This window comes from Desmodus rotundus, chromosome 10, assembly GCF_022682495.2.
Source record: "Desmodus rotundus isolate HL8 chromosome 10, HLdesRot8A.1, whole genome shotgun sequence".
Classification (NCBI taxonomy): Eukaryota; Metazoa; Chordata; class Mammalia; order Chiroptera; family Phyllostomidae; genus Desmodus; species Desmodus rotundus.
In genome coordinates, this window is record NC_071396.1 from 69935989 (window position 1) to 69962811 (window position 26823).

General features: G+C 39.3%; 1 protein-coding gene and 2 pseudogenes across 1 annotated transcript; 1 reads left to right on the forward strand and 2 right to left on the reverse strand.

Moving 5' to 3' along the window:
* Nucleotides 1-8897: 8897 nt before the first annotated feature.
* Nucleotides 8898-10485, reverse strand: LOC112322726 (protein LDOC1). Its single transcript, XM_071219525.1, has one exon. The coding sequence runs from the start codon at nt 10161-10163 to the stop codon at nt 9765-9767; it is 399 nt and encodes a 132-aa protein (XP_071075626.1). The 5' UTR covers nt 10164-10485; the 3' UTR covers nt 8898-9764.
* A 12077-nt stretch (nt 10486-22562) lies between these two features.
* On the reverse strand, nt 22563-23311 carry LOC112322605 (cyclin-G1 pseudogene; annotated as a pseudogene).
* Nucleotides 23312-23788: 477 nt separating this feature from the next.
* LOC112322604 (armadillo repeat-containing protein 10-like) lies at nt 23789-26615 on the forward strand (annotated as a pseudogene).
* The last annotated feature ends 208 nt before the right edge of the window (nt 26616-26823 follow it).

The window sequence follows — 26823 nt, forward strand, 5'->3', positions numbered from 1 at the left end:
TCTTCTCCTTCTGGTACCCCTATGATTCAGATATTGGAATATTTAAAGTTGTCCTGGAGGTTGCTAAGCCTCTCCTCATTTTTTTGAATTCTTGTTTCTTCATTCTGTTCTGGTTGAATGTTTATTTCTTCCTTCTGCCCCAAGGCATTCATTTGAGTCCCAGTTTCCTTCCCTTCACTGTTGGTTCCCTGTACATTTTCCTTTATTTCACATTGCATAGCCTTCACGTCTTCCTCTACTTTGCAACCATACTCAACCAATTCTGTGAGCATCCTGATTACCAGTGTTTTGAACTCTGCATCTGATAGGTTGGCTATCTCTTCATTGCTTAGTTGTATTTTTTCTGGAGCTTTGATCTGTTGTTTCATTTGGGCCATATTTTTAGTCTGGGCTTGCCTGTTATGTAGTAAGGGGCAGAGCCTTAGGTAGTCGCCAAGTCGCGGCAACCCAGTGCACTGCGTTGTGGTGTTGTATGTGGGGGAGGGGTCCGAGAAGGAACAATGCTGCTTGCTCAGCTCTCAGCTGGCTTTCAGTCACTTCCTCTGCTACCCACAGCAAATTGGGCCCTTCTGGTGCTGATTCCCGGGTGGGTGGTTTTGTGTGCATCCTAGGACCTGTGGGTCTCTCCAATGAACAGTCCTGTGAGGGTGGGAGTTTCTCCTGGTGCCTCAACCCCCACAGGTTTTTTCAGTTAGAGGTTTTGAGGCTTTATTTACCTGCACTGGAACCCTCGGTTGCATGGTCTGTCTCGATTCCCAGTTGTTTCTCCCGGTTTATCCACATGCAAACATGGGACTACCTGCTCCTCCAGCTGCTGCCTCACCTGCCCTGGTCCTCCAAGCCACCTCCTTGCCAGGAGTCCTTCCCACTCCTGCTGCCTACTGGTCTGGATGAATGTTTCTTCTTTAACTCCTTGTTTGTTGGACTTCCATACAGTTAGATTTTCTGGCAATTCTGGTTGTTTCTGTTTTTAAATTTGTTGCTGTCCTTCTTTTGGTTGTTCAAAGAGGCAAAGTGTATCTACCTACACCTCTGTCTTGGCCAGATGTCTTTTTTTATTTTTTAAGCTAAGGTTTCTGCCCTCATAAGGTTTAATTTTTTTTATTGACTGATTTTTAGAGAGAGATCAATTTCTCATCCCACTTATTTATGCATGCATTGGTTGTATGTATCCTGACTGATGATCAAACCTATGACCTTCGTATATTGGGATGATGCTCTAACCAACTGATCTACTTGGCTAGGACCTCCACATTTAAGAACATATTTTTGTTTGAGTCACATTTCCTGCTTCTTGGCATGCCTGGTAACTTTTTTTTAAAGTCAGATTCAGGACATTGTGAATTTTACCTTGTTGGTTGCTTGACTTTTATTTTTCTTAAACTGTTTTGGGCTTTATTTTGGGATACAGTTAATAGTGAAAAACAGTTTGGTGCTTTAGGCTTGATTTAAAGCTTTGTTAGGTGGCTCCAGAGCAGACTTATTCTAACATGGCCTCTCCAGGAGGCAGCCCCCTCTGTGAATTCTCCCAGATGCCCCAAGCAGTGGGAGGTGTTTTTACTCTGTTGGGAATACAAACTATCCATGGCAGTCTGTGAGATTTGAGAGCTGTTCTGCTTGCTATTTTGTAGTGATTATCCCCCTGTTCTCCATATATTTTCTGACTTTGTGAATATATGTTCAATTGAACATATAGGGCTACTTATGGCTTAAAAGATATGTAGCTCAAAAGATTTTGGCAAATATAAACATTGAATTCAATATTTGAGTTAGGAATCATGGTTCTGATTACTATGATCCTTCCATGTTCTTTACAGCATTGTTTACTTTCTGAAATTAAATACTAATTTAATTTTTTTTTTACCTTGTTTTAGTTTACAAGAGCTGACATAACAAAGTAGCACAATTTGGGTGACTTAGAAGAATAGAAATATATTCTCTTGCAGTTCTGGTAGCCTAAGAATGAAATTAAGGTGTCAGTGAGGTCATGCTCCTTCTGAGGTTCTGGGGAGGAAGCTGTTCCTTGCCTCTCTCCTAGCTTCTGGTGGTTGCCAACCATCCTTAGCTTCCTTTGGCTTGATAGTCACTCAATTTCTGCTTCTGTTGGCACATGCCTTTTTTCCCTGTTTGTCTCTGTTTCTCACATTCTCCCTTCCTCTTATTAGGATACCAGTCATATTGTATTTAGGACACACCCAAATCCAGTATGACCTCATTTTAATTTAACTGTTTAAATCTGCAAAGATCCTATTTCTACATAAGGTCATATTCTGAGTTTTTGGGTGGACATAAATTTTGAGGAGAAATTGTTCAACCGAGTACATTCATTTCTGTTATTCCCTGACCCACCTTTTTGCTTTTGTCTTCTTTTAAAACTTTAATCAGTTACAAGAAAACAATGAGCTGGTTGTATCTAACTTGTTTTTGATAACTGTTTACAAATCATCCTTTGGTGTGTTTTTCTCAGCATTCATGAATTATAAGAAGATCAATAAGTCATGAACGTACACCATTTATTTTGAACATGATCATTAGTCAAATTTCATTTATTTTCTCAGACTTTTTGCTTGTCTTCATTAATTGTCCTGCTTTTTTTGAGCTTGCTTGAACTTTAAGGTCAGTCAATGCATTTTTTATAACTTGAAATGATTTTTTGGTTTAATTTTAATGATCCTTTCAAAAATGGAAAATATCTCTATCAACCTATTCTTTGCTATTTTTATAACTGGAGATTGTACATGGCTTTATTTTATGTTTTTTTTTCTTTGATGCAGATATGGCTACCTGACAAAGCGGTGGTTTCAAACAATGAAATCCAATGAGAAAAATGTGAGATGTATACAATATTATATCATAATAATGCTATCCTTGCATCAAAGCAAAGAACAAAGTTAACTGGAGATGCTCCTTAGTGATATTCCACTGTTGTAGGCCAAAAATAGACTTCCAGCTTCTTTAGGTAAAGCAAATGAATTACTTGGAAAAATTAAACAAAGAAAAATAACCATGACTGGTGTGAACAATGGACTAGAGGGGAGTAAGAAGGTACAGTTAGCTGTCTATTGGCATAGTGCCATACCACAGAGTAACAATAAGCACCAGAGGATCAGCTCTGCCTGAGCATAGGAAGTGTGTCTATGGTTCCTATCACCGGCCAAAAGGTCGACTAAAGACTAGTGAGCCCTGACCAAACATTGTATCCCCTCCTCCTCCCTTGAGAAGAAACAAGAAAAGGGATGTAGAAAATGGAAATGGAATCTCCAATATTCATGAAGGGAGACAGGAAAAATACTTCCCACATCATCTGTAAGGTCTGTCATTTCTATCTCCAAAACATACCTTAAATCTCTCCCTTCTCTCCACTTCTGTTGTTTCCACCTTAGACCAAATCCCTTTCATTTGGATTGTTGCCGTCCGGGTCTCAGCTGCCTCAAATCTAGAGGAAACTGCACAAAATCACAGGTATTCTCCAAGTCTACCAGAAACCTCCAAATTCAGGGTCTCTGCATCACATGCATACAGCTGTGGTATGACAATGTATAAATTAAAAGCTATACATGGATATGGATAGCCAAGGATATCACAATATAAATTCCCATTTGGAAAAGGGGAAGAGAAACTGGCAGTGGTACTAACTTATATCAATGATCAAACACCTCTCAACAGAAAGTGAGAACTCTCTCCCCTAGTAAAGGAGTAAGTCCTTTTCATAGCTCACTTGGTAGTGCCTGGAAGCAGGTAGTCCAAGGCTGGTAAGGTGGTGTCTTCATCCTCATAGGCCTAGGCTCTACCATCTCCAGTTTATCATTGCTATCCTTATGGTCTGAGATATCTGCTAGGATTCCAAGTATCGTAACTGAAATCCAGGAAGTAGGACAGAAGAAAGGAGAAAAGTGTGTCAGCAGTCATTTAAGGTTTGTTGGAAGTGACCATACATTACCTGTATCTCCATGGCCAGCATTTAGTTAAATGCAAATGGATGACATACAACATGGGAGCATATGATGTATAAGGTAATCTAGTGGTCATATGCCCAGCTAAAACTAGTTTTCTTGCTAAGGTAGGAAGGGAGAATAAATATTGGCCATGCCATGATTATCCTTTTGGCTATCCAAATGAGCACCTTTTTGCACCCCCCCCCCCTCCCAGGACTGCTTGAATGTTCTATGTGGCAGTTGACTGTCAACAGAGCTAATGATCCAAGAAAGATCAAGAACATACATCACTCCCTCCCCAACGGAGACAACTTCAAAATGTTCCTGAGTTTCTGGTTGTGTAAATTAGATGGTAAGTATTTGAAATTGTTCCTAAGCAGAGCAATCTGGCCTGTGCCTACTCTCCAACTGCATCTTTAACCAACACCCAACTTTGTCGAACTTCCTGCAGTTCCCTGAATGTATCATATTCTCATACCTCTGGGCTTTGCAAATACTAGTTCTTTGCCTACAGCAACACTTTTCTTCCCCTCATACCTATTCATCCTTGGAACATCAGTTTTGGCCATTCTCTTAGGAAGCCATTCCTGACTTCCTGCCTTAGTCAGCTTGGGCTGTTATAACAAATACCATAGACTGAGTGGCTTAAAGAATAAATGTTTAATTCTCACAGCTCTAGAGGTTGAGAAGTCCAAGATCAAGGTGCCTGCAGGTCCTGGGTTTGGTTAGGGCCTGCTTCCTGGTTTACAGATGGCTATCTTCTCATATCCTCACATGGGAGAGAGCAGAGAGACATATGCTCATGTGTCTCTTTCTATAAGGGCTCTAACATTGTTTATGAGGGCTCTACCCTCATGCCTTACCTCAAAACCCCACCTCCTAATACCAGCACACTGGGGGTTAGGATTCCAATATATGAATTTTAGAGGGACACAAACATTTAGTCCATAACACCCTCCAAGGCTGAGATTGGGGGCAATCCTCTGTGCTACCTAAGACATGCTGCAGTTCTGCATTATAATGGCCCATTTCCTGTCTTCCCAGTTGTAGCCACTTCAGAGTCAGAACTGTCTTGTTCATAGCTGTGTCTCTTGTATCTAACACATTAAATGATACGGAGTTGTCTGATGACTAATAATATAATAAGCACTATCTGTTACAAGGACCCTTGCTGACTCTTTTCAGAACTTACTAATGGTGTGGAAAGCATAAAACAAGTTTATAAACTTTGTAGATGTAGATACTATAAAGTAGGGAGGATGATATAATTAAAATTGAAGAATTCAAAGATTCAAAAAGATTTCAACAGTCTATAAGGACCGGGTGAAACTAACAGTAAAGTCCTAGAGAGAAATTTAAAGTTCTACATTTAGGTTTATTTTGTGTAGTAGTTCTCGAAGTGTGGTCCCGATCGTTTTTGGGGAACTGTAATATAATTAAAAATAACATGTCTTATCAACCTAAAAAATCTTCTCCACAAAGAAAGATGAGAAAGAAAACAGTTTTATTATGGTATACACATCAAACCAGAATGCGAGGCAGATCACAGGAAAGGCACAAAAGAGACAGCAAAGACAAAGAGAAACTGCACCTATTTAGCAAAGCAGATGAAACCCATTAATTATATCCATGTTCTCGAGATAAATAATTCTCAAAGACTAATTGCCTTTATATGAAAGAAAAATAAATTTCTCGTATCTTTATGACAAAAGGTAGCTTTGCAATTTGGAGCCAGGTACCTTAGGCTTTTGTGCTCCCAAAGAGACTGGAAATAGGGGTGCTATTTTCCTTGATGATTACATTTCAAAGTGGCTCTAGGTCCCATTTCAAAGAGAAATTCCTGGATTGTAAAATAGGCAAGAGGCTTATTTTGCCTTTAAAAAGAGTTACATACATTTCAGAGGCAGGGAAAGACCTTTAATGACAATTTTCTAAAATAAATGCTCTTTCTCTTTTCTTTGCACCAGGGAGAATTAAATATTTTTCTTACTTCTAACTTGTTTTATCCTTGACCAACAGCATCAGCATCATCTGGGAACTTTAGTTAGAAATACAGACTCTCAGACCCTAACCAGAAACTCTGGAAATAGGGTGCGCCAATCTATGTTTTTTTAAGTAAGTCCCTCCGGTGGTGCTGATGCTCCTTAAAGCTGAAGAATCACTGCAGAACACTGTTGACAGCAGGCCGTTTAAACAGACATAGGGAAAATGATTTTATTTTCCTTGAATTAATAGTTATCTGTAGTTTGCATTCCATAGGTGGCTACCAGCTCTGCTAGCATACTACCTTCAATTAATTGGCAAGAAATTAAGATGTCCAAAATAAAGATATTAGATGAGTATTAGTTTAGCTAAGGCAGTCAAATCTTAACAACTTGCATCATTGAAGGAAATAAAAACAAATGTATTGTAACAAATTATGTTTATTTGGCCCTAGAGTGAGTACACTCCCTAATTTTAAATATATGAGGAGTTGACTGCTTTTCTAGCAAATCACAAAACGCCCAAATCAAGTAAAGCCATACAAGCCAAACTCAAGAGGAACTAAACAATTGTGCAATTTTTGCACAACTGTTTTGCACAATTTTTTAGAGGAACTAAACAATTTTTTTTTCACATGTACCCCTTCTCAAGTTCACCTGGCTCTTTACTGGGACTCATCTCTCCTTTGTCGGTGCCCCTCAATTTTTGGATTTAAAATGGAACCACCTGAGGATAAAAAGACACTCTCAGGGGACACTCTGAGAGCAGCGGGTGAGGGAGGAACAGTGGACTCTTTGGGTGTATCAGTTCACTCAAGCAGTCCAGGGAGTGAGGCCTGCTCCCCTTTGTCAGCATGGGTCAGACCTGCCATAGACCTCAAATACACGAGCTTGAGGCCTAGCTGAAACTCTAGGCACCAGTGTGGACATACATTATTTGGAGCAGTTTAGAATATCCTCATTTAAGGAGTCTGCTTTTAAAAAATTTTTTTATTGGTTTTTTGTTGTTCAGTTATAGTTGTCCCACCTTTTCCCCTCTTGTTCACCCCTACCCTGTCCCCCACTCCCAGTCTGCTTTGAGAAAAGTTTTTGTACTTTTTAGTTGATGCATTACAGAAAGCTTGAATAAACTGGTTTCTGTTGCTCTTGAGACAAACAGTATTCATGATGCCAAGAGTTCTTGAGATTCTAAAGCAAGGCTGGTGGTGTGATTTCTCAGGACTTCTGGATATTCCTGTGACAAACTCTCTCCCTCATGTGCCTACCTCTGTCCATTGGTCCCATCATGGATGTACTGCACTTTAGCCAGAAGAACCTGGCCACGCAAATGGAGAACCTGGGATTGAAAAGCAAATATGAGGAGCTCCACCTGAAATACCTGGATGGATTTTTAGGAACTGGACCCCAGGTGATGGAGGAGGCTCAGAAACAGGAGCATGCCAAAGCTGAAATCTAGGTCTGAAAGAAAAAGGTCAACTTAACTACAGACATGAACTCCATGAATACATCTGTTTCTGAACTTTTCAGGGAAAAAAGATGATTAAAAGCTATCCCAAGAATGAAGAATCGCTAAAGAAGTGTATTGAGGATTACATACTGTGAATTCAAACGAAAGGCCAAATGTGCCAAGTATTACAGACTCACACTGAAGAGAAACTCAATCTAGCAGATGAAAAAATTGCCTAAGTCCACAGGAAAGTTGGCCATCTAGGTGATCCTAACAAAGGAGCAGAGGAGGATCTACTCCCTGGAGACCATTCAGCAGAAGACGAAAGACAGCAATGAATTGACCATATTCTGTTACAACCTGATTTCAGATGTGGAAAAATCCGATGTGCCAGTCACTGACCAGAGACCCTCTCTCCTGGCTCCTTTCTTCCTGTGGTAACTGTCTGTAAGCAAGCCTTATGTGCTAAGGGATTCTCAACAAGAAATAGCTACAGAAAATTAAGAGAGATTTTAACTCCAGAGTTACACTTTTTAATGCTATTTGACTTATTAAATGTTGGTTCTGGTGTCTCATTAGAAAGTTTTTAAAGATTTTATTTATTTTTAGAGAGAGGGGAAGGGAGGAAGAGAGGGAGGGAAACAACAATGTAAGAAACATTGATCGGCTGCCTCTCCTAAGTGCCCCCAACAGGGGACCTGTCCTGCAGCCCAGGCATGTGCCCTGACAGGGGATGGTAGCAGTGACCTTTTGGTTCGCAGGCTGGTGCCCAATCCACTAAGCCATACCAGCCAGGGCGGAAAGTTTTTTTTATCTTATCAAAATATTTGCTCTGGTGAGGTTGATGGAAAAAAAAATTGGTGTTATATCCTGTAAATTTTTTTTTACTATGAGAAAAACACTGCTTTGAAATTATTAGTGAATGGCCCAAGATTCAGTTTATTTTGTTAGTGCACATGGGCTACAAGAGTGTGGTATATAACAGGTCACATTGAGGGGCCCAGTCTGCTTATGAATTATTATAATGTTAATCAGCAATGTTAAAATAATTGCTCTAACCTGTAGTTAATCACATCTTGCAAAAATATAGAGGTTTCTCCTATGATCCTCAGGTATATGAACTGTCCAAGAAGGAGGCGGTGATGAGTTTTTCTAAATATGAAAATGTCTAACCAAGAATTCAAGAAGACATTTCAATGGGACTATACTTACTATCAGAACAACAAAATCCATGGTCTCTTAAGGAAAGGCAGTTGTGGATTTTCCTCTTTGGAGGGTTTAAAGAAAACTTTTGTTTAATACAAAGGCTCATTTCCTCCTTTTTCCCCCTCCCTTCTTTGTTCCCATAAAAGAATCACAGATTTTTGAAATACATTTTAATGACCAAGTAATGCTTTTAATTACAGAAGAAAAACTGAGGCCAAAAATGCAAAGTAGTTTAAAAAAATGAGGGAGCCAAGTCATTTAATAAGAAGGAATAAGGCCAAGTGGATATAGTTCAAATGCACCATCCCCATTTTTTTTGCCACTAGGTACATGCCTTTTTAAAAACATTTTTGCCCCATTCAGCATGAAACATAAAAACTGTTCAAGGGGGTTTTCTGTCTCCTTTGTAAGCTGTGGGTTCAATTAATGGGGTGAAAAGTAAAAAAAGGCCATTTAAAAAAAGAATCATATAAGCCACTCTTTACACACAAAAGTATTATTTTATCAAACATCAGAATATGCACTTACATTTTTTCTCAGAACATAATTGTGTTTCTGAGGTCATATGTTCTTACTTATTTTTGTTTCTCTTGTAACACCAAGTACAGTACTAAGCATATGGTAATGAAAGATAAGTAACTATTCAAATTTTAAAAGTAAGTACTTTTTTCCATGTAGCGTCCAGTGCCTGGACTTCTCTGACTAAAAGGCACTATCTTTGAGACTCTTGTGTTTTCAGACCAGAAATGAAGTAGGTGGAAAATTGGTTCTTGGGGGAGAAATGTCAAAATTTGGCTGCTAGGAACACTAACCATGGGAGTTGTGTCGGGGCGGAGCAATCCACATCACGTCCACGGGGGTTGTGGCAAACTCAAGCACTTCCCAGGTTAACCCTCGTTTTCAAAGGCGGTCAGCAACGGTCTTCAGAATCGTCAGGTGGCAGGGGCATGATCCTGGGTGGCCCGTTCAATGTCTATCAGGTTCCCGGCCGGTGGCTGCGTTGCTGGGCAGAGTGAAAAGGTAGCGGAGGTGGTAAGAACGGGTGGCCCCAAGCTTCCCAGCAAGGCTCCGAGCCCAGAAGCTGGGAACTGGAGAGTTCTTTGTGAATCAAGCCAAGCAAGACTTGAGATGGTGGGGAGCGCAGAGGCTCGCAGCCGTCCCTCCCGACACCAAGGGTCCAGGCCCGGCGGCTTTCTACCCATTCCTGGCAAAGGCCCGCTTCAGCGCCTCTACGAAGCCCTCGTAATGAGCCAGGATGGGGCTCTCCCTCTCGATGTAGGGGATGACCCACTCCTCTGCCGCCCCAGAGAGGCGGCTGATTAAAAATGCCACCTTTAGGGTGTCGTTGGAAAATCTGGCCTCGAAGAACCTCATGTACGAGGCCGCTTGGACCAAAAACTCGGGAAGCCGGGCGGAGTCGCCTTTGAACATTTCAGGAAAAGGCACGGGGCCAGCCGGCGGCCGCACCTGGGCCAGCAGGTTGGCTTTCTCGCAAAGCAGTCGCCGCACCTGGTCCATGAGCTCCTCGTTCTCCCTGCGTAGCGCATGGTTCTGGGTCAGGAGGTCCTGCATCATGACCGCCAGCGCGTCCATCACCACCTGCTGCGGACCCGCTCCCCTCCAGGCTGCGACCCTGCCCAGGCGGCGACGGAAGTGCGCGTCGCAATCGGGGCGGTCCCCGAGGCGGCGCGGTGGGTCCGGTCTCTGCAGATCGGGCTGGGCCTAGGTCCGACTGCGGTGGGCAGGGTCACCGGACTATTGGCCCGAGAAGCAACAGCAGAAAGCCTGAAGCTGGCGGGAGGGAGAGGAGGAAATCTGGGGTGGACACAGCGAAGCCGCCGCAGGACCACCGAGCTCCGCCACCGGCGGAGGAATCTCACTTCAGGGCAGAGCGCATTGACTTCCGGCGGGTCCCCTCCGCGGGGCTGGCTCTCAGGTGCTTAAAGAGAAAGCAGCGAGTTTGGCAGCGGCGCTTTCTTGTAAGGCTGTGGTTAGCTCCTGCCGGTCTCCGAGGTTCCGTGCAGTGCTGTTGGTGTTTCATGTTGTCTCTTCATGCGTTGTGTCCAAGGCTCGCAGCTACGAGGAGGCAGCTCTAATGAAGCCCTCCTTGCCTCTTCGAATGACTATGCTGTGTGGCTTCCAACCTGGCAGTTTGCTAGGTGCCTTATAGAATCATCTACACCGAGCTCATGTTTTTGTTTGTTGGTTGGTTGTTTTCCTGAGGACAAAAGTCAGTTCGGAAAGTATATAAATTTACCCAGGCTACACAGTCAGTGGAACAGTGGGAGAATGCTTCATGACTACTAGGTCTTTGGAGATGAACTTAAACTTCAGGTGGTGGGCCGAGTCTGTAGCTATGAAAGTCCCATGTCTACATTAATGCCCATTATGTCATCTGGTTCAATACAGGTGCTGAGAGCCACGGCTTCTCTCCTGTAGTAAGGCTCTGCTCCAACCTCCTTCCTAGCTAACCAGTCTCTTACTTTTTCCATCAGTGTGATATCCTAGTTAAAGAAGACCTCAACTTTGTGTGTGTGAGGCTGCAACCAGCTGCATGTTGCGTTACCGAGTGGGCAAACTCTAGCAAGAACCACTGTCACGCCCTGGGGCTGCAGGTCTTTCTGTCACTGTCTCCAAAGTTGAGGCGCTCAGGTGTTGAACACTGGACCCTCCCATGCAAGTACCACCAGAAGTGAATCTGCAGGTAGCAAAGTTTAGTAGGAGGGGATATTGCTATGTACTTCAGGGACTAAGAAACTCAAATAACATATGTTGATGAGTAGTAATATTTAAAGAATAAAATTTTTGACTTTTTAGAGATGAAAACTAATACCTTATGCCAGAAGCTTTCATTTGTCATTTACAGGGATATGGTAGTTTTTGATTGTGGCTTTTAATTGATTTATTTGGTATTTTACTCTTGGAGACTACTTTTATTAATAAAATAATGTATTTTCTAATGAAACTGCAGGGCATAAATTGTGTTAACACACTTTCAAAAGCAAAATGCAAAACTTTGGTATCGATCATTTAAAATATATGTACTGTACTTAAAGAAAGAAAAAAGTCATATAACAAAAAAGTGGTTATGGAATTTCTCTGGAGCTACAGATAGTATTAAAATATCATTTAAAGTTTCAGAGCCAAAATGAACTCTTACTTTGTCCTCAATATGCAATATAAAATGTATTAATCCAAATACAAGATGGGGAAATCATGCTCAAAACTCTCAGAATGTTTTCCCATTAACTCCCAGTAATGCCTCCCATTAACTCACGATAGCCATATATATTCGTTTGCACATATGTAGTACAGAAAGAATACATTTTAAAATTGTCAGACTATGATAGATGCTCAGTAAGTATATAATAAAATAAACACTTCTGAGTCTATGACCCAGATTAAGACCCAGAATGTTGAATTTACTGTGGGGTATTTCCTTTTCTCATCTTCCTTAATTTAACAAGTAGCCTGAAAAAAATATACTTTTATATCTGTCTATACCTGTATATCACTTGAGTTTTATAGTATCAGACTCTTTAGATTTCTGCAATTCCTTCACTAATTCACAATTATGTTTCTAAAATTTCTTCTAGTTGTGTCATTTATGCAGCACCTCTTCATTTCTTTCCATTGGTAGTATGCCACTGTGTTACTATACCATAGTTTGTGCCCATTTTCCTGATAATGGACATTTACATTATCTCCAGATGTTTGCTATTGCAAGTGATTGTATGTTTGTTCTTACACATGTCTATTGGTTTATGTGTTAAGAATTACTTTAGGGGTTATATCTAGGAGTGGAATAGATGGCCTGTGAATGCTAAACTTTACAAGATAATGCTACATTGTTTACTAAAATGGTTGCATCAATTTATACTTCCACCTGCACTTGGTATTGTCAAATTTTTTAGATTTGCTAATCTAGTAGGAATAAAATTATATCTAATTGGTTCTTTTAATTTACATTTTCTTGATTACTAGTGTGAACATTTTTTTACATATTTTTGACCATGTAAGGTTTCTTATTCTGTGCCATGCTTATTCATATAGCTCATCCTTTAAAACCAGAAGAGCCAAGTGAAAAGTCAGTACAGATATTTATTTTTACTTGAACAATCTATGGTACATATTGGGAATTCAACTAGGTTTTCCTTTTCTACAGGTTTGACACCCATTTTTCCTGGTCACTAATATTCTATTTAACATTGTACTAAGCCAATGTACTAAATCAAAACAGACAGATGAGCAGTAAAGCTGTTCGCTATCTCTTATTTCTGCTGAGCTAGACCAGTAGAACACTGTCTTGGTAGGAAGATTTTGACAGAAAGAAGAAATTGTAGACCCTCTACCCCAACAGAAAACCCAATTAACTAATTTATGCAGAAAAAGTTTAAGCAAACCTGCACAAATACTTACCACACTATAAGAAAAGGAGAAAAGGATACCTTTAGTCTACTGCCAGCACAAGCACACATTTATTGGTGCCCAGTAAAATAGGGGCCTGGATAGAAAGCATTTTTGCTTTCACAGAACTAACAACTAAAATGCACATTTAACATTTAACACTTTAGCATTTAACACTTTCATCTTGAAATGGGTAATCGTGGAAGTTCTGAGATTGTATCCATTAGATTAGTCTGAGTATTCATCTATCAACATAAAAATATTTTTTCAAAATGCTTAGAACGGAGTTCGAGAAACAGTGGGACTACATCAGGACTGACAGAAGACATACTGATATGGGACTGCACGTGTAAGACTAGGAATTGACTTTCACATGTACCTTTCAGGTGAAAGACATCTCTCTCAGTTGATTCCTACAGCCAAGACTCACTGTGACAACAGAAGCTCCAGAAATTTCAAGACAGGCAGCTGGCTTGAGTAATACCCTAGGTAACTGCTCCCAAACAGTAAAAACCCCATTGAAGCTGAAGGACTGAAACTTTGGTGCAGACTGAGCAACCTGTGCTGGGGAAGGCCCCCAGGTGGAATGCTGGGTGCGGACTTGCTCCACAGGAGCCTGACACAAGTGCCAGAGAGATGTCGGATTAGGAAAAGTACTAGGGTTACTGAACACAAGGCTTTTCTAAAGAAATGGGTCCCAGGAGGGGCAGGTAATTTTTTTTCTGACCCATTAATACTTGACGTTAATGAAAAGTTGCAGAACAGAGCTGGTGTCTCCAAGATCTATTCTGTGGTTAGCTGAAGCCTCTCCCAGTAAACTGGGCTGCTGACGTCCAGACACTCTCATTGCCTGGAGGCGGGGCCTAGTACCACAGGATAATTTGCACAATAAAGTCACCACTAACACACTGCTTAAATCCAGTTCCAGGCCTTCTTTTTCTGCCCCGTAGTCCAGAAACATTTCCTTAAAAGCCAGAAGATCAGTAAACGTGAGCAGCGTGTCAAATATGTCAGCAGCCGCTTCACCTTGATGGTGTTGTAAAGGTGTTGTGAAGCCTTCCATGTTAAATCCAGGAATCCGCCCCGGCAGCTGTTCTTTAATATACTTTTCTACCAAAGAAATATTTTTGTTAAAAATAGGCATGCAGGTAAGTTTATTCTCTTTTGTCTTCAACCTCCTGGTGGTACTTGTCCATGACATTTCTCTGCAGTAACTGGAACTCCTGCTAGTACTTGTTTATGAAGTTTGTCTGTAATAACTGGAGCTTATCACCCATGATAATGTCCTCTAACTATCCAACCACAGCATCAAATTCTGCATCAGAGGCAGAAGTGAGACGCTTTCTTCCCCTAAGGCATCCATCGCCACTGCCTCAGGGTCCATCTCAGGCTGGTGAGCCAGCTTATCTTCCTCCTGGCAGGACCCACCCTCCATTTTGCTCCATGAAGCCCCACCCAGCAGAAGGAGGCTGGTGGCTTCACCCAGCCAGGCCTCTGCATGACCTTGTAGCCACCATGGGGGCCACGCCTGCCCTGCATGTCTTTTGATGACCATAAATTATTTTAATTTAGTTGAATTTATCCATCTTTTCTTTCATGTTTAACATTTTAAAATGCCTTAAAAAAAACCTCTCTGTATCCCAAGGTTAGAAAATATTCTCCTATACCCTTTTCTAGCTTTCAAAGGTTTACCTTTTCAATTTAAGACTTTGCTCCATTTGGAATTGAATTTTGTGAGACAGGTATCCAGTTATTCTTTTTATTAATGACTGATCATTTGTTTTAACACACATTAAATAATCTCACTGTTTTGCTATGCCATCTTTCTAATAAGTCAAGCTTCTATATATGTGTGTGATTCTGGGCTTTCTGATGGGGAAACTCAAGAGTTAAAAATTTTTAGCTTTAGCTGTTGTAGAAAGCTGTTGTTCCAGGAACTGGAATGTATGACTGGACTTACATGCTGACTCCAGGAGACCCACAAGCAATTCAACCTTTGTGCCCCAGGGCGTCAGCAAGTGATTAAGACGGTATCTGAACCATTGTGCTCGGAGGGAACTCTGCCAACCAGGATGCAGAATCGCTGTGATGTTAGGGAAATCGCTGGACGGCAGCTTTTACGTGACTAGCCTTTTTCCCTAAATTCCAAACCCCTTACCTACCCTTTTCTTCTCCAGATTAAAAAAGGTTGCTTGAGATGAGATGTTCAGATGGTTTTTAGGGTACATAACCTGCTGTCTTCTCAGACAGCTGGCCATCTGAATAAGGCGCCTGTAAAGATTCAATTCTTGTTTCCACTTACTGGTTCTGGTAGTGACAGGCAGCACACACGCCAGCTTTCCTGGTTTCATTTCTATTCTCTTTCATTTATCTGTTTGACTGTACTTGCCCAAATACCAAGCTGTCTTATGTTATAGAACTTCATAACAAGTTTTATATTGAGTAGGACAGGCCCTGTTCAGTCTCATTGATCTGCAGGAGTGTCCTTGCTTTCTTAGGTCTCTGCCCTACTATATGCATTATATAATCAGCCTGTTGAGCTCCTATCAGTCTGCTTTACCCCTCTGGCTACTTTTACAACTTTTTTTTCCGATTTTGGGGTGGGAGCGTCACCACAAAGTATCTAGGAAATGATTTATTTCTATTTAGCTCTTTCAAAATAATTCATACTTCCTGTATCTGCACGTTCATGATTTTGAAAATTTGGAAAATTTTTAGCCATTATATCTTCAAATATTGCTTCTCTTCCATTCTTTTCATCTTCTGCATCCAGGACTCATAGTAGCTGTGTGTTAGACCTTATTATAGCTTTTCTTTTTCTCGTCTCATACTTCCCAGATTTTTATCTCTCACTGCTACTGTTGAGCAAATTCTTTGAGCTATCTCATTTCACTAATATTCTCTCGTTTTAAAGCTATTTAACCTAGCCATTGAATTCTTAATTTTGACAATTCTATATTTTATTTCTAGAAGTCCACTTATTTAAAAAATAAATATGGCTATTTTGATAATGTGATTTCTTTGGATGTAGAAGTTATAACAGGCAACAGTCCTTAGTCTCCTGTTCCATGTCAGTTATTAAATGGTAGAATCTAGAATTAAATTCAGGTCTGTCTGACTCCAAAAGCTGTATCTTTCAATTATACTGTAACAGGGTGCAGCCAGGGGGCCCCACCAAAGAGGGGTTTGTAATGGGGTCCAGAACTCAGGGTGTCTAGGAAATATTAAAAATATAGGATGCCCTTACCCCCACAAGTCTGAACTGGGGGATGGGACACATGCAACAGGGCCATTGAAAGTTATTTTGCATATCAACAGTTTGGCCAGCTTCATATCTAATATGCAAAAATGGTTATTTTGCATATCTATAACAGCTGGCAGCTTCATGGATATGTTAAGTAGCTTCTGCCATGCCTTGAACCAGGAAAATGGGAGTGACTTCCACCCATGGCATAACTGGGAGGCAACTCCCCTGGTTATAGCACCTGCGTGAGAGCTTGGAGATGGTTCGCTCCATGCCAAGGGGCCACGCCTGCACGGACTAACTATGGCAGCCCAGAAAAGCTGGAGAAATACAGGAATGCTGGCAGGTATAGACCATTGTGGGAGGAGTTGGAAATGGGGATGCAGAGGAAGATTGGTGCTGGGATTTAAACCCAGGCGCGGCAGCCATGCAAGAGGGAACCACCATGGCTTTGGGGTTCCCTTAACCACATAGTTTAGGAAGCAGGAAAGCGGGATGTAGCAGCGATGCAGAGCTCTCTGTTAGCAGTTCAGAAGAATGCAGGAGAGATGCTGCGGGAAGGAAAGGGGTGAAAGGACTCTTGCTGGTGGGCCATGAGAAGGGGACAAGTGGGTTTGGATTAAGAACTGGAGATCATAGGGGCGACACAGCTGATGGTGCTGGGAACCCTGGGAGGCCTGCCAGCTGAGCACGGATTACTGGGAAGAACCGGGGGCTACCTGAGCCACAGACTTCTATTTCTTTTCCTGAGATACGGTACCCCTGACTGGGCAAAGAGGGGAAGGCAGGACTGTGGGGTGTTTTAAGGGACTTTGGGGTTTTAATGAAGACATTAAGTCATTACTCTTAAGCCTGTATAAGTTTTGAATAAATAATTCCTTTCTTTTTCACCAGTCTCTGATATTGAGAGCCATAATTTCCTGGCGGTGGGCAAGGTGAATCTAGTACAGGGGGACCCTGGGAGAAGGGGGGTCCATTCGGTAATAGTATATCGTCTCTGCCCATGGGTCCATTATGTAACAATACCGGTGTTTGCCACACTTCAGTCATGGATAGCACCTTCGTAATTTTGACATGCAAGTACTGTATCAACAACGGATTAAATAAATGAATATGTACATTAATAAGTTAGAGCCCTTTAGAACAATGTGTAGCAAATACTAAATGCTCAATAAATGTCAGCTGCTGTTTTTAGTTTTTTAAATCAACTTTATTTTTTTAACTTGTTAACTTCAGTCTTATTCTAAATAATACTGTGGCATAGTTTTGATGTCTAATTTGTATTTTATTTTTTATTTTTATTGAATTTATTGAGGATAACACTGGTTAACACAATTACATAGGTTTCAGGTGTACAATACCACAATACATCACCTGTACACCATACTGTGTGTTCACCACCCAAGTCAAGTCTCCTTCCATCACCATTTATACCCCCATACCCCGTTCCACCTCCCTTTTCTTTACCCTCTACAATCCCTACACTATTTTCTGTATCCATGAGTTTTTTCTCTTTTTCTCTCAGTCCTTGAACTCCCCCACCCAGCTCCCCACCCAACCCCCTCAACAGCTGTCAGTCTGTTCTCTATGGGTCTGTCTCTGTTTTGCTTGATAGTTCATTTTTACATTTTTTTAAAATACAGTTTTTTACATATCTATTAAAATATATATCCACATTGCTTCAAAAATTTTTTTGTATTATCAGTGTTACCTGTACCACATGAAAAAACACAAAATTTAACAGGCACTCAATAAACTCTGAATAAATATTTCATTCTGTTGCTAAACTAAAGCATAGCTAATATGCTCATCTGCAGTGCCCCCTGTCTGTGTGACTTAGAGCAATTTGACAGTTACATACTTTAGCTTTGCTTCTTTAAATTAAATGTAGTGATGACTATACTTAAGTTTAAAGGAGGTAATGTCTATAAAACTTTTAACATAATGCACAATACACAGTAAGGGTTCAAAATGTAAAATAGCATTATTACCTTTTTGTAAAGTCCTCCTGATGAGAAATTCTAAGACTTCAGGAATTTAACCCTTGAATAATCCTCTTGGAAGCTAATAATGTACATAAGGGATATTATTAAAAGGATCTCCTTTATTGTGCATACGTTTTAAAAATTGAGTTAAAATTCACATAAAATAAAACTAACCATTGAAAGATGAACAATTCAGTGGCGTTTAGTATGATCACAATGTCGTGTAATTTTATCACCCAGAGGAAACTCTGTGCCCTTTAAAGAGCTGCTTCCCCTTCCTCCCCTCCCTGCCCTGGCAGTCTCCAGCTTGCATGCTGTCTTTGTGGATCTTCCTGTTTGGGATGTTTTCTATAAACGGGGTCATATGTGACTTTTTGTATGTGGCTCTTTTCACTTAGTTTATGTTTTCCAGTTTCACACATTGTAGCATGTATCAGTACTTTATTATTTTTTTTTTACAGTAGAACAATCCATTTTCAATGTTTACCACAATTTACCCATTCTTAGATGGATAGACATTTGGGCTGCTTCCATCTTTTGGCTATTGTGAATAGTTCTGCCTTCAACATGTGTGAGTATGTGTACTTGTTTGAGTGCCTGCTTTCAGTTCTTTTGGATTTATACCTCGTGGTGAAATTCCTGGTTCTGTGGTAAGTCTATGTTTAACTTCTTGAGGAACTGCCAAGCTATTTTCTGTAGGGGCTGAACCAGGTCACCTTCCCATCAGGAATTTATAAGGGTTTCAATTTCTTGACATCCTCGCCAACACTTGTTATTTTCCATTAGAAATAAAAGGTGTAAGTATCCTAGTGGGCGTCAAGTGGTACATCATTGTGGTTCTGATTTGCATTTCTCTAATGACTAATTATGTTCATCATCTTTTCATATATGTGCTTGCTGGCAGTCTATTTATCTTCTTTGGAAATAGGTCCATTCAGATTCTTTGCCCATTTTTAAATTGGTTTGTCTTTTTGTCATTGACTTGTAAGAGTTCTTTTATATGTTCTGGATATTAGACTCTTGTCAGAGAAATAATTTGCAAATATTTTCTCCCATTCTGTTGATTGACATTTCATTTTTTTGATAATGTCACTTGATGTACAAAGTTTTAAAATTCAGTCCAGTTTATCTATTCTTTTGTTACTTGTGCTTTTGGTGTCATATCAAAAAACCCATTGCTAAATCCAATATCATGAAGACTTACCCTTATGTTTTCTTTTAAAAATTTTGTGGTTTTAGCTCTTGTATTTAGATTATTAATTTTTGTCCATGATAGGATGTAGAGGTCCAAATTTATTCTTTTGCATATGGATATCCAGTTGTCTCAGCATCATTTGTTGAGGAGACTATTCTTTGTTGAATGGTTTTGGCATGCTTACGGAAAACCAATCAACTATAGATGTACAGGTTTATTTCTAGACCCTCAGTTCTATTCCACTGATCTGTAAGTGTATCCATATGCCAGTGTCACACAGTTTTGATTACTGTAGCTTTGTAGTAACTTTGAAATCAGGAAATGTGAGTCTTCTTTGCTTTCTTTTTAAATGTTGTTTTTGGATATTTGGGGCTCCTTACAATTCCATATTAATTTGATGATTACCTTTTTCATTTCAACAAAAAGGCCATTGGAATTTTGGTAGAGATTGCATTGACTCTGTAGATCAATTTGAGTAGTCATCTTAATGATGTATTATGTCTTCAGATCCAGAACAAGGTGTAGTTTTTCATTAATTTAGCTCTATAATTTCTTTTAGCAATGTTTTGTAGTTTTTAGTATATTGTATGCTTGATTAAACTTATTCCTATTCTATGGTTTAGGGTGTTATTATAAATGTATAGTTTTCTTAATTTTCTTTTGGGATTATTCATTGCTGATATATAAAACTACAACCGACTTTTGTGTCCTGACTTTGTACCCTTGAACTTTGCTAAGTTGATTAATTGTAACAATTTTTTGTGGGTTTCTTTGGAGTTTTCTATATGTAAGATCATGTCATCTACAAATACAGATACCTTTACTTCTTTTCAGTTTGTATGCCTTTTTTTTTTCTTGCCTACTTAGTCTGTCTAGAACTTCTAGTACAATAGAATGAGTGGCAAAAGTAAGCATCCTTGTCTTGTTCCTGATTCGGGGGTAAAATTTTTAGTATTATTCTATAACATATGTTGATAGCTGTTTTTTATATACAAGTATGTCCTTATCAGCTTGATGAAGTTTCCAATTATTCTTATTTATTGATTTTTTTAATCATAAAGAGGTGTTTGAGTTTGTTAAATTCTTTTTCTGCATCAACAGAGATGATCATGTCCTTCCCCTCCCCCCTTTGTTTCCCCCCCTCCATTCATGTGGTTCTAACAGGTTTTTATATATTGAACCATTTGTGCATTCTTGGGATAAATCTTACTTGGTCATGGTGCATAAATACTTTTATTTATTTTAATTTTAATTTTAATTTTTTTGTATTTCAATAACTTTACTGAAAAGTATATCCCTTAGTACCAAAACATAATGGTAGTTGGTTAGGTTATTTCTGCTAATTCAGAATTAACAAGGATGTAGTCAAAATATCGAAATATATCAGCCTTTTGGGAAAACTGAAGAGTTATCTACAACACCTGTTTACAATAGTATAAGATATACTGTGATTCTTTGGTTTACTTTCCAGTGAATATTTATCCATAATATGATGTCAAAATTGGGTACCCTCATCCTGATTAGACTCAGGCTATACGTTGCACTGAGTAACAATTTATAACACCTTTAGCCCTGGCTGGCGTAGCTCAGTGGATTGAGCGCGGGCCTGCGAACCAAAGGGTCACTGGTTGATTCCTGGTCGGGTCACGTGCCTGGGTTGTGGGCCAGGTCCCCACTTGGGGGCACGTGAAGGGCAACCACACATTGATGTTTCTCTCCATCTCTTTCTCCTTCCCTTCCCCTCTCTCTAAAAAATAAATAAAATCTTTAAAAACAATTTATAACACTTTTAACACTGCACCTCCCCTTATATTCACTGACTTAATAAAAAATCCTGAACACTATCTCAGCAACATCATGATTATGAAGATGCATATTTACTTAGTCCTTTCTGTTGGCATAGTAGGGGAAATTAGTGAGAGTACATTCTCTTCATTTTAAACAAAATTCTAAATTAGAAGCAATAGCGGTTTTGTAAAAATAGTCCTTAGTGAAAACTTCTGGAGTGTTAAATCAGCAAGTTTTCAGTGATATTAACTTATTTCAAGTCAGTAATACAATAAAACTAATTTTCTTGATGGGAAAAATTATACCTAAGCAGAGATTTTGTACACAAACTTTTTTCCTGGACACAAACATCATCTGTTTTCTAGAAAAATATTAAGGATAAATTAATATGCCAAAATTAGCCCTAGCTGGTGTAGCTGAGTGGATTGACTGCTGGCCTGTGAACCAAAGGGTCGTAGGTTCGACTCCCAGTCAGGGCACATGCCTGGGTTGCCAGCCATTGCCCCAGTAGGGGGCATGTGAGAGGCAACCACACATTGATGTTTCTCTCTCTCTTCCTCCCTTTCCTTCTGTTTAAAAATAAATAAATAAGATCTTTTAAAAATATATGCCAAAGTTACTAGATATGTCATTTTTTTAAATAAAAAGATTTTATTTATTTTTAGGGGGGAAAGGAGGGAGAAATAGAGGGACAGAAATGACTATGACAACATAGTCATTTGCCCTGACTAGGAATTGAACCAGTGGCCCGTTGGTCTGCAGGCTGGCACACAATGAATCCACTGAGTCACACCAGCCAGGGCTAGGTATGTAGTTTTGCTTTGTATAAAATGTCTTCAAATTTAAATGTAATTCTCATGTAGCAATAAAGTCCATTATCTCTGGATAATCTATTACTTGCATGATGAGTGCTAAGAAACTATTTTCACTGCCTAAAATAGTAACCCTTACTATGTTAAAAGTGCATTTGTGAGATGTTGGTTTTGCGGTAAACCTCAAAATTTTAAATTTAAATTTAAATTAAGTAGGTTACTGTTTCTAATACCGTCTAAATATACTGACCCAATATAGAAAGTAGTATAAATGTTAGAAATGAAGATTCACAGTATACCTTCCCAGGCTTGTCGTTAACATTTCACATTATGTCTCAGTTTTGTTTGTATGCCTCAGATAAATTCAAATTTCAGCATAATTTTACTATAGTGTAATAATGTTAATTAGGCAGTTTCCCCAAATCTGAGAACATCAATGCTAATGTAGTTGTGATGTTTTGAGGATTCACCGCTTAAATCCACTGCAACATTATAAAATTCGTACTTCAGGATAGTGGAGAAGGGCTTCAGAGAAGTGTTTTTGTTGCTGTAGTAATCCAATTAAGGAACTGTTTCAGGAATTGTTGGAAGGTGGGTTTTTCTGTAGTAACTGTGCTTCAGTTTCAATGCAGTTTGCCCAGAAACAATCCATCTCAACTTCTGAATATTTGGTTTGGAATACTTGTTTGATGAATATTCAATTAAACACTCAGATAGGAGCTTTTGCCAGAAGGTCAAATCTCTGCCATTTATCTTGGAATATTTCTGAAGACATTCTACACCTTCTGTTGACTCTACACACTTCTGTGCTTGGATGTCCAATGCAGCGATAGACAATGCCAACGCAGAAGGCTTTGCCTTAGAAAATGTGATCCTGCAGTCGCATGCCTTAAGTTAAGCTTCTAATATTTCAAACTAAATGCAATTTCTCCTTTCACATGGTACGTTCTCTTAGATGACTAAATAATAGAGTTGCAAAAATGAAGAGCAGTTGTAGCTTTGACTTTCTAATACAACTTTTCCAACACGATCTTTTTCATTCTCATCAGATCTGGAACTATGAACCTCTACTGGCTTATTTGGATCAATTCCCTTGCCGATGGGACATTCCTTTCCTCTCCTACTGATTACACAGCCCGGTAGAAGCAGCTTAGTCCAGCACACTCAAGGTGCTTGGGCTGTACTTTCATTTTGGACAGGAATCTGTCCAGTAAATTCACAGCTATAAAAAATGTCTCTGTGTTGAAGCTAAATAACTGAGTTAGACTAAGAAGACCTTTTACTTCAAAGCCTCTTAGTCTTGCCATCATCCTGGGGCCGTTATCATGTGCAGATTCAAATAGTCTCAAGCCATAGACCTTTGGCTGACATTTTTGCTCTTGATCACCAATGCAGGTCCTTGGCTTAATCACCCTCCTTGGCCTGCTCTCACCTGGGCCCATGATGTCAGACCTGAGTGGCTGTATGTCTTGTAATATTCTGTTGGATTCAGTTTGGTAGTATTTTGCTGAGGATTTTTACATCTATACTCATAGGAAACATTGGTATGTAGGTTTTGTTTTTCTTTTCCTTGAAATGTCTTTGGTATTAGGGTAAAACTGGCCTTATAGAATGAGTTTAGAAGTGTTCCCTCCTGTTCTATTTTTTAAGAAGAGTTTGATTTCTCTTCTGGCAGTTCAGCTCCAGCTCAGGTGGCTTCAGGACCCGTTCGCTTCACAGACCCATTCACCGGCACCCAAGAGCCTCCCACACCATGCCCTGCACTGTGCCCTGGCCCCAGCGACTGTATGGGCAGTGCCCAGGAGGTGAGCTGGGTAGTGGAGGGCCTGGGCCTCAGGCTGGCTCCTGCTATGGCTCCTGCTATTGCATTTACAGGCTGATGTGGGGCCAGTGGCCAGGCAGCCAGCAGCTTCGGCTGCGTCCCTTCTAGTCGCAGATGATTTAACCAATGGTCCATTTGATGATGCCCTAAATGCTGAACAACTTCAGAAACACCTTTATCTGCTTGAGTGAACTGAGGATTCTGCAATTATTGAAAAAGCTTTGGGCACTCTGGGTGGCAATGCAGGTTTTTCAGCTAACCAAGTCATTATTCATGAATTGAATGGTAGAACAATTGTTGGAAGTAAAATCAACGATCCCAACCACAGTGTTAAAGAAAGGGCTTTAAATGCACTGAGTAAGCTGAGTGTGAATGTTGAAAATTAAATCCAGGTAAAGGTATACATCAATCAATTCTGTGAGGGTGTCTTCTCTGGTTCCCTGAACTCCCCAGGGCAGCTGGCCAGACTGAAGTTGTTAACGAACATGACACTTAACAATGACCACCTGCTTAACAGGTATGTTACAGACCTGTTGCGTAAGACTACTTTCGCCTTATGATGGCCACATGGCAAAGGAGATTCTTCTTCAAGTTCTTATATACTATTTCAGGATATAAATAACTGCTTCAAAAAGGAAGACCATTTAGCTATTCAGCTTATTTCCGCTGAAGGTTCATTGTTTTTCCTGTTATATGGAAAAGAATGTGGCTGGAAAATGAGTGTTCATTAATCACCATGATGCAAATGTGAAGGAAAAGGTAGCAGTAGTACCCAAATTCTACCTGGTAGGTTATATTTTTCCAAAGAGAAATACAGTCTGGAAGTATTGCATGTAAACTTCCTTATCATCTTCACAAAGGGAGTCTTTCAGCTACTGAATTTAAACAGTAAATATCAGATTTCATCATTTACACAACTTTAACTTGCCATGGTCTTCTGGTTTATTTTGGACCCTTTTTTTGATATCAAATTAATAAAACAGCTTGTTCTGAAACACTTATTTATTTTTATTTTGCTGTTGGCTGAGCTACTTCAATTATTTCCTTGACATGAAGCAAAGTGAACTTTTTTACATGTAAACTACTCTTTTACTGTTTGCTGTGATTTGTGGTTACTCACCTGAGAGAGTATTTTTATGTGAATGCTTTAGAACTACTGTAGGAATGACCTTGTTCTTTTACTAGTAATAAAATCCTAAGCTTTTGAGTCCACCTGCCAGCTTGGCCATACTGCTTTTGAAAGTGTGTTCCAATCATTAGAATCTATGTTAGTCAATGAAAATTGTAAACTTAGGAGAACTGTTTCCTAGCACTCACTCATTCCCTTCATTGTTCCAATATATAAAGATGCTGTGTATAAAATACTGGGATCCATCAAAATGTCAACCTATAGGCAATTGGTTAAATTAATTATCTAGTCTTAAAAGAACTAAGAAGGTTTGAATGTGCTGGTATGGAAAGACACTCATGAAATGTGGATGTTTTTTAAATAAAAAATATGCTTATATGTGGACAGCACTTCTAGAATGGTACCCAAACTCCTGGGGTTGGGACTATGGAGTGAGGAAGTGATTTTTCTATGGACACTTCCTTCTACTGTTTGAATTTTTTACTATGGCATACATTAAAAAAATTTTTTTTAATAAAGAGAAAAATAGTTTTTAAAAAGAGGAGAGTTTGAGAGGAGTTGGTGTTAATTCTTCTTTAAATATTTGGTAGAATTCACCACTGAAGCTCTAGACTTTAATGAGTGTGGAGTCTTTTGTTTGTTTTTTTTAAATAACTGAGGCAATGTCTTTACTTGTTCTAATTTTGCTTTGATATTCTATTCCTTCTTGGGTCAATATTAGTAATTTAGGTGTTTCTGGGAATTTGTACATTTCATCTAATTTATTGGAGGACAATTATTCATAAGATTCTTTTATTTTTATTTCTATGAAGTTGGTTGTAAAGTCCCCATTTTCATTTCTGATTTAAAATATTTGCATCTGCTTTTTTTCTTTCCCAGAGTAGCTGAAGTTAGTCAATTTTGTTAATTTTTTTCTCTAATAACAAGAAATTGGTTTCATTGATTCTATTGTTTTTCTCTTCTCTGTTTCATTTATCTCTGCTCTAATCTTTATTATTTTCTTTTGTTAGCTTCAGGTTTAGTTTTTTCCCTCTTATACATTTTTTTTTTTTTTAGTTTCTTGGTGTGTTTTTTGGACTAAACTACATACCTCTAAAATTCATATGTTGAAACCCTAACACTCAGTATAGCTTTTTTGAAGATAAGGCATTCGGGGAGGTTAAATGAGATCATAAATGTAGTACTGCTTTTCTGGAGAATCCTGACTAATGCATTCTTCCTTTACTCTTTTCTAAATTTTCAACCAAGGGTATATTTATTGATATATTTTTTATAGGTAATGATCTTTCAAGCCTCTTCTACCAAAAAATTCCTTAAAACAAATGAGAACAAGAACCATGCTTGTTTTTTTTTTCTTTTTTCTTCTTTCCTCCTTCTCCTCCTTCCAATATTTTGTGGTTCTACCAACTTACCAATATTTAAGAAGGCTTAAGAAAAAAATACATTGAATGACAGTACATGTCTGCTTTGGACAGAGACAAGGTTATAGTAAAAAATGCTAAATATATGAACTTTATTAAAAGGGGGATGATTTTTGCCATTGTAGGGCCGGGCACATCTGAAATCTGTAGGGCAAACTGGCAGGCTGAAGATCCAGCGAGGAGTTGATGTTGCAGATCTGAGCCTGAAGGCTGAAAGCTCAGGCAGAATTTCTGTCCTATAGGCAAAATTTGTTCTTTGGAAAACTTTGTTCTTTGCTTTTAAGGCCTTCACCTGATTGAACAAGGCTTTCTCACAGCATGAAGGGTAATCTGCTCAGCTTGAAGTTACCTGATTGTAAATATTAATTAAATCCAAAAAATCCTGTCTTGCCAAGTTAACACATAAAATCGGCTGTGTAGAAATTTGGCCATTTTAGAGTAATAGTTGAA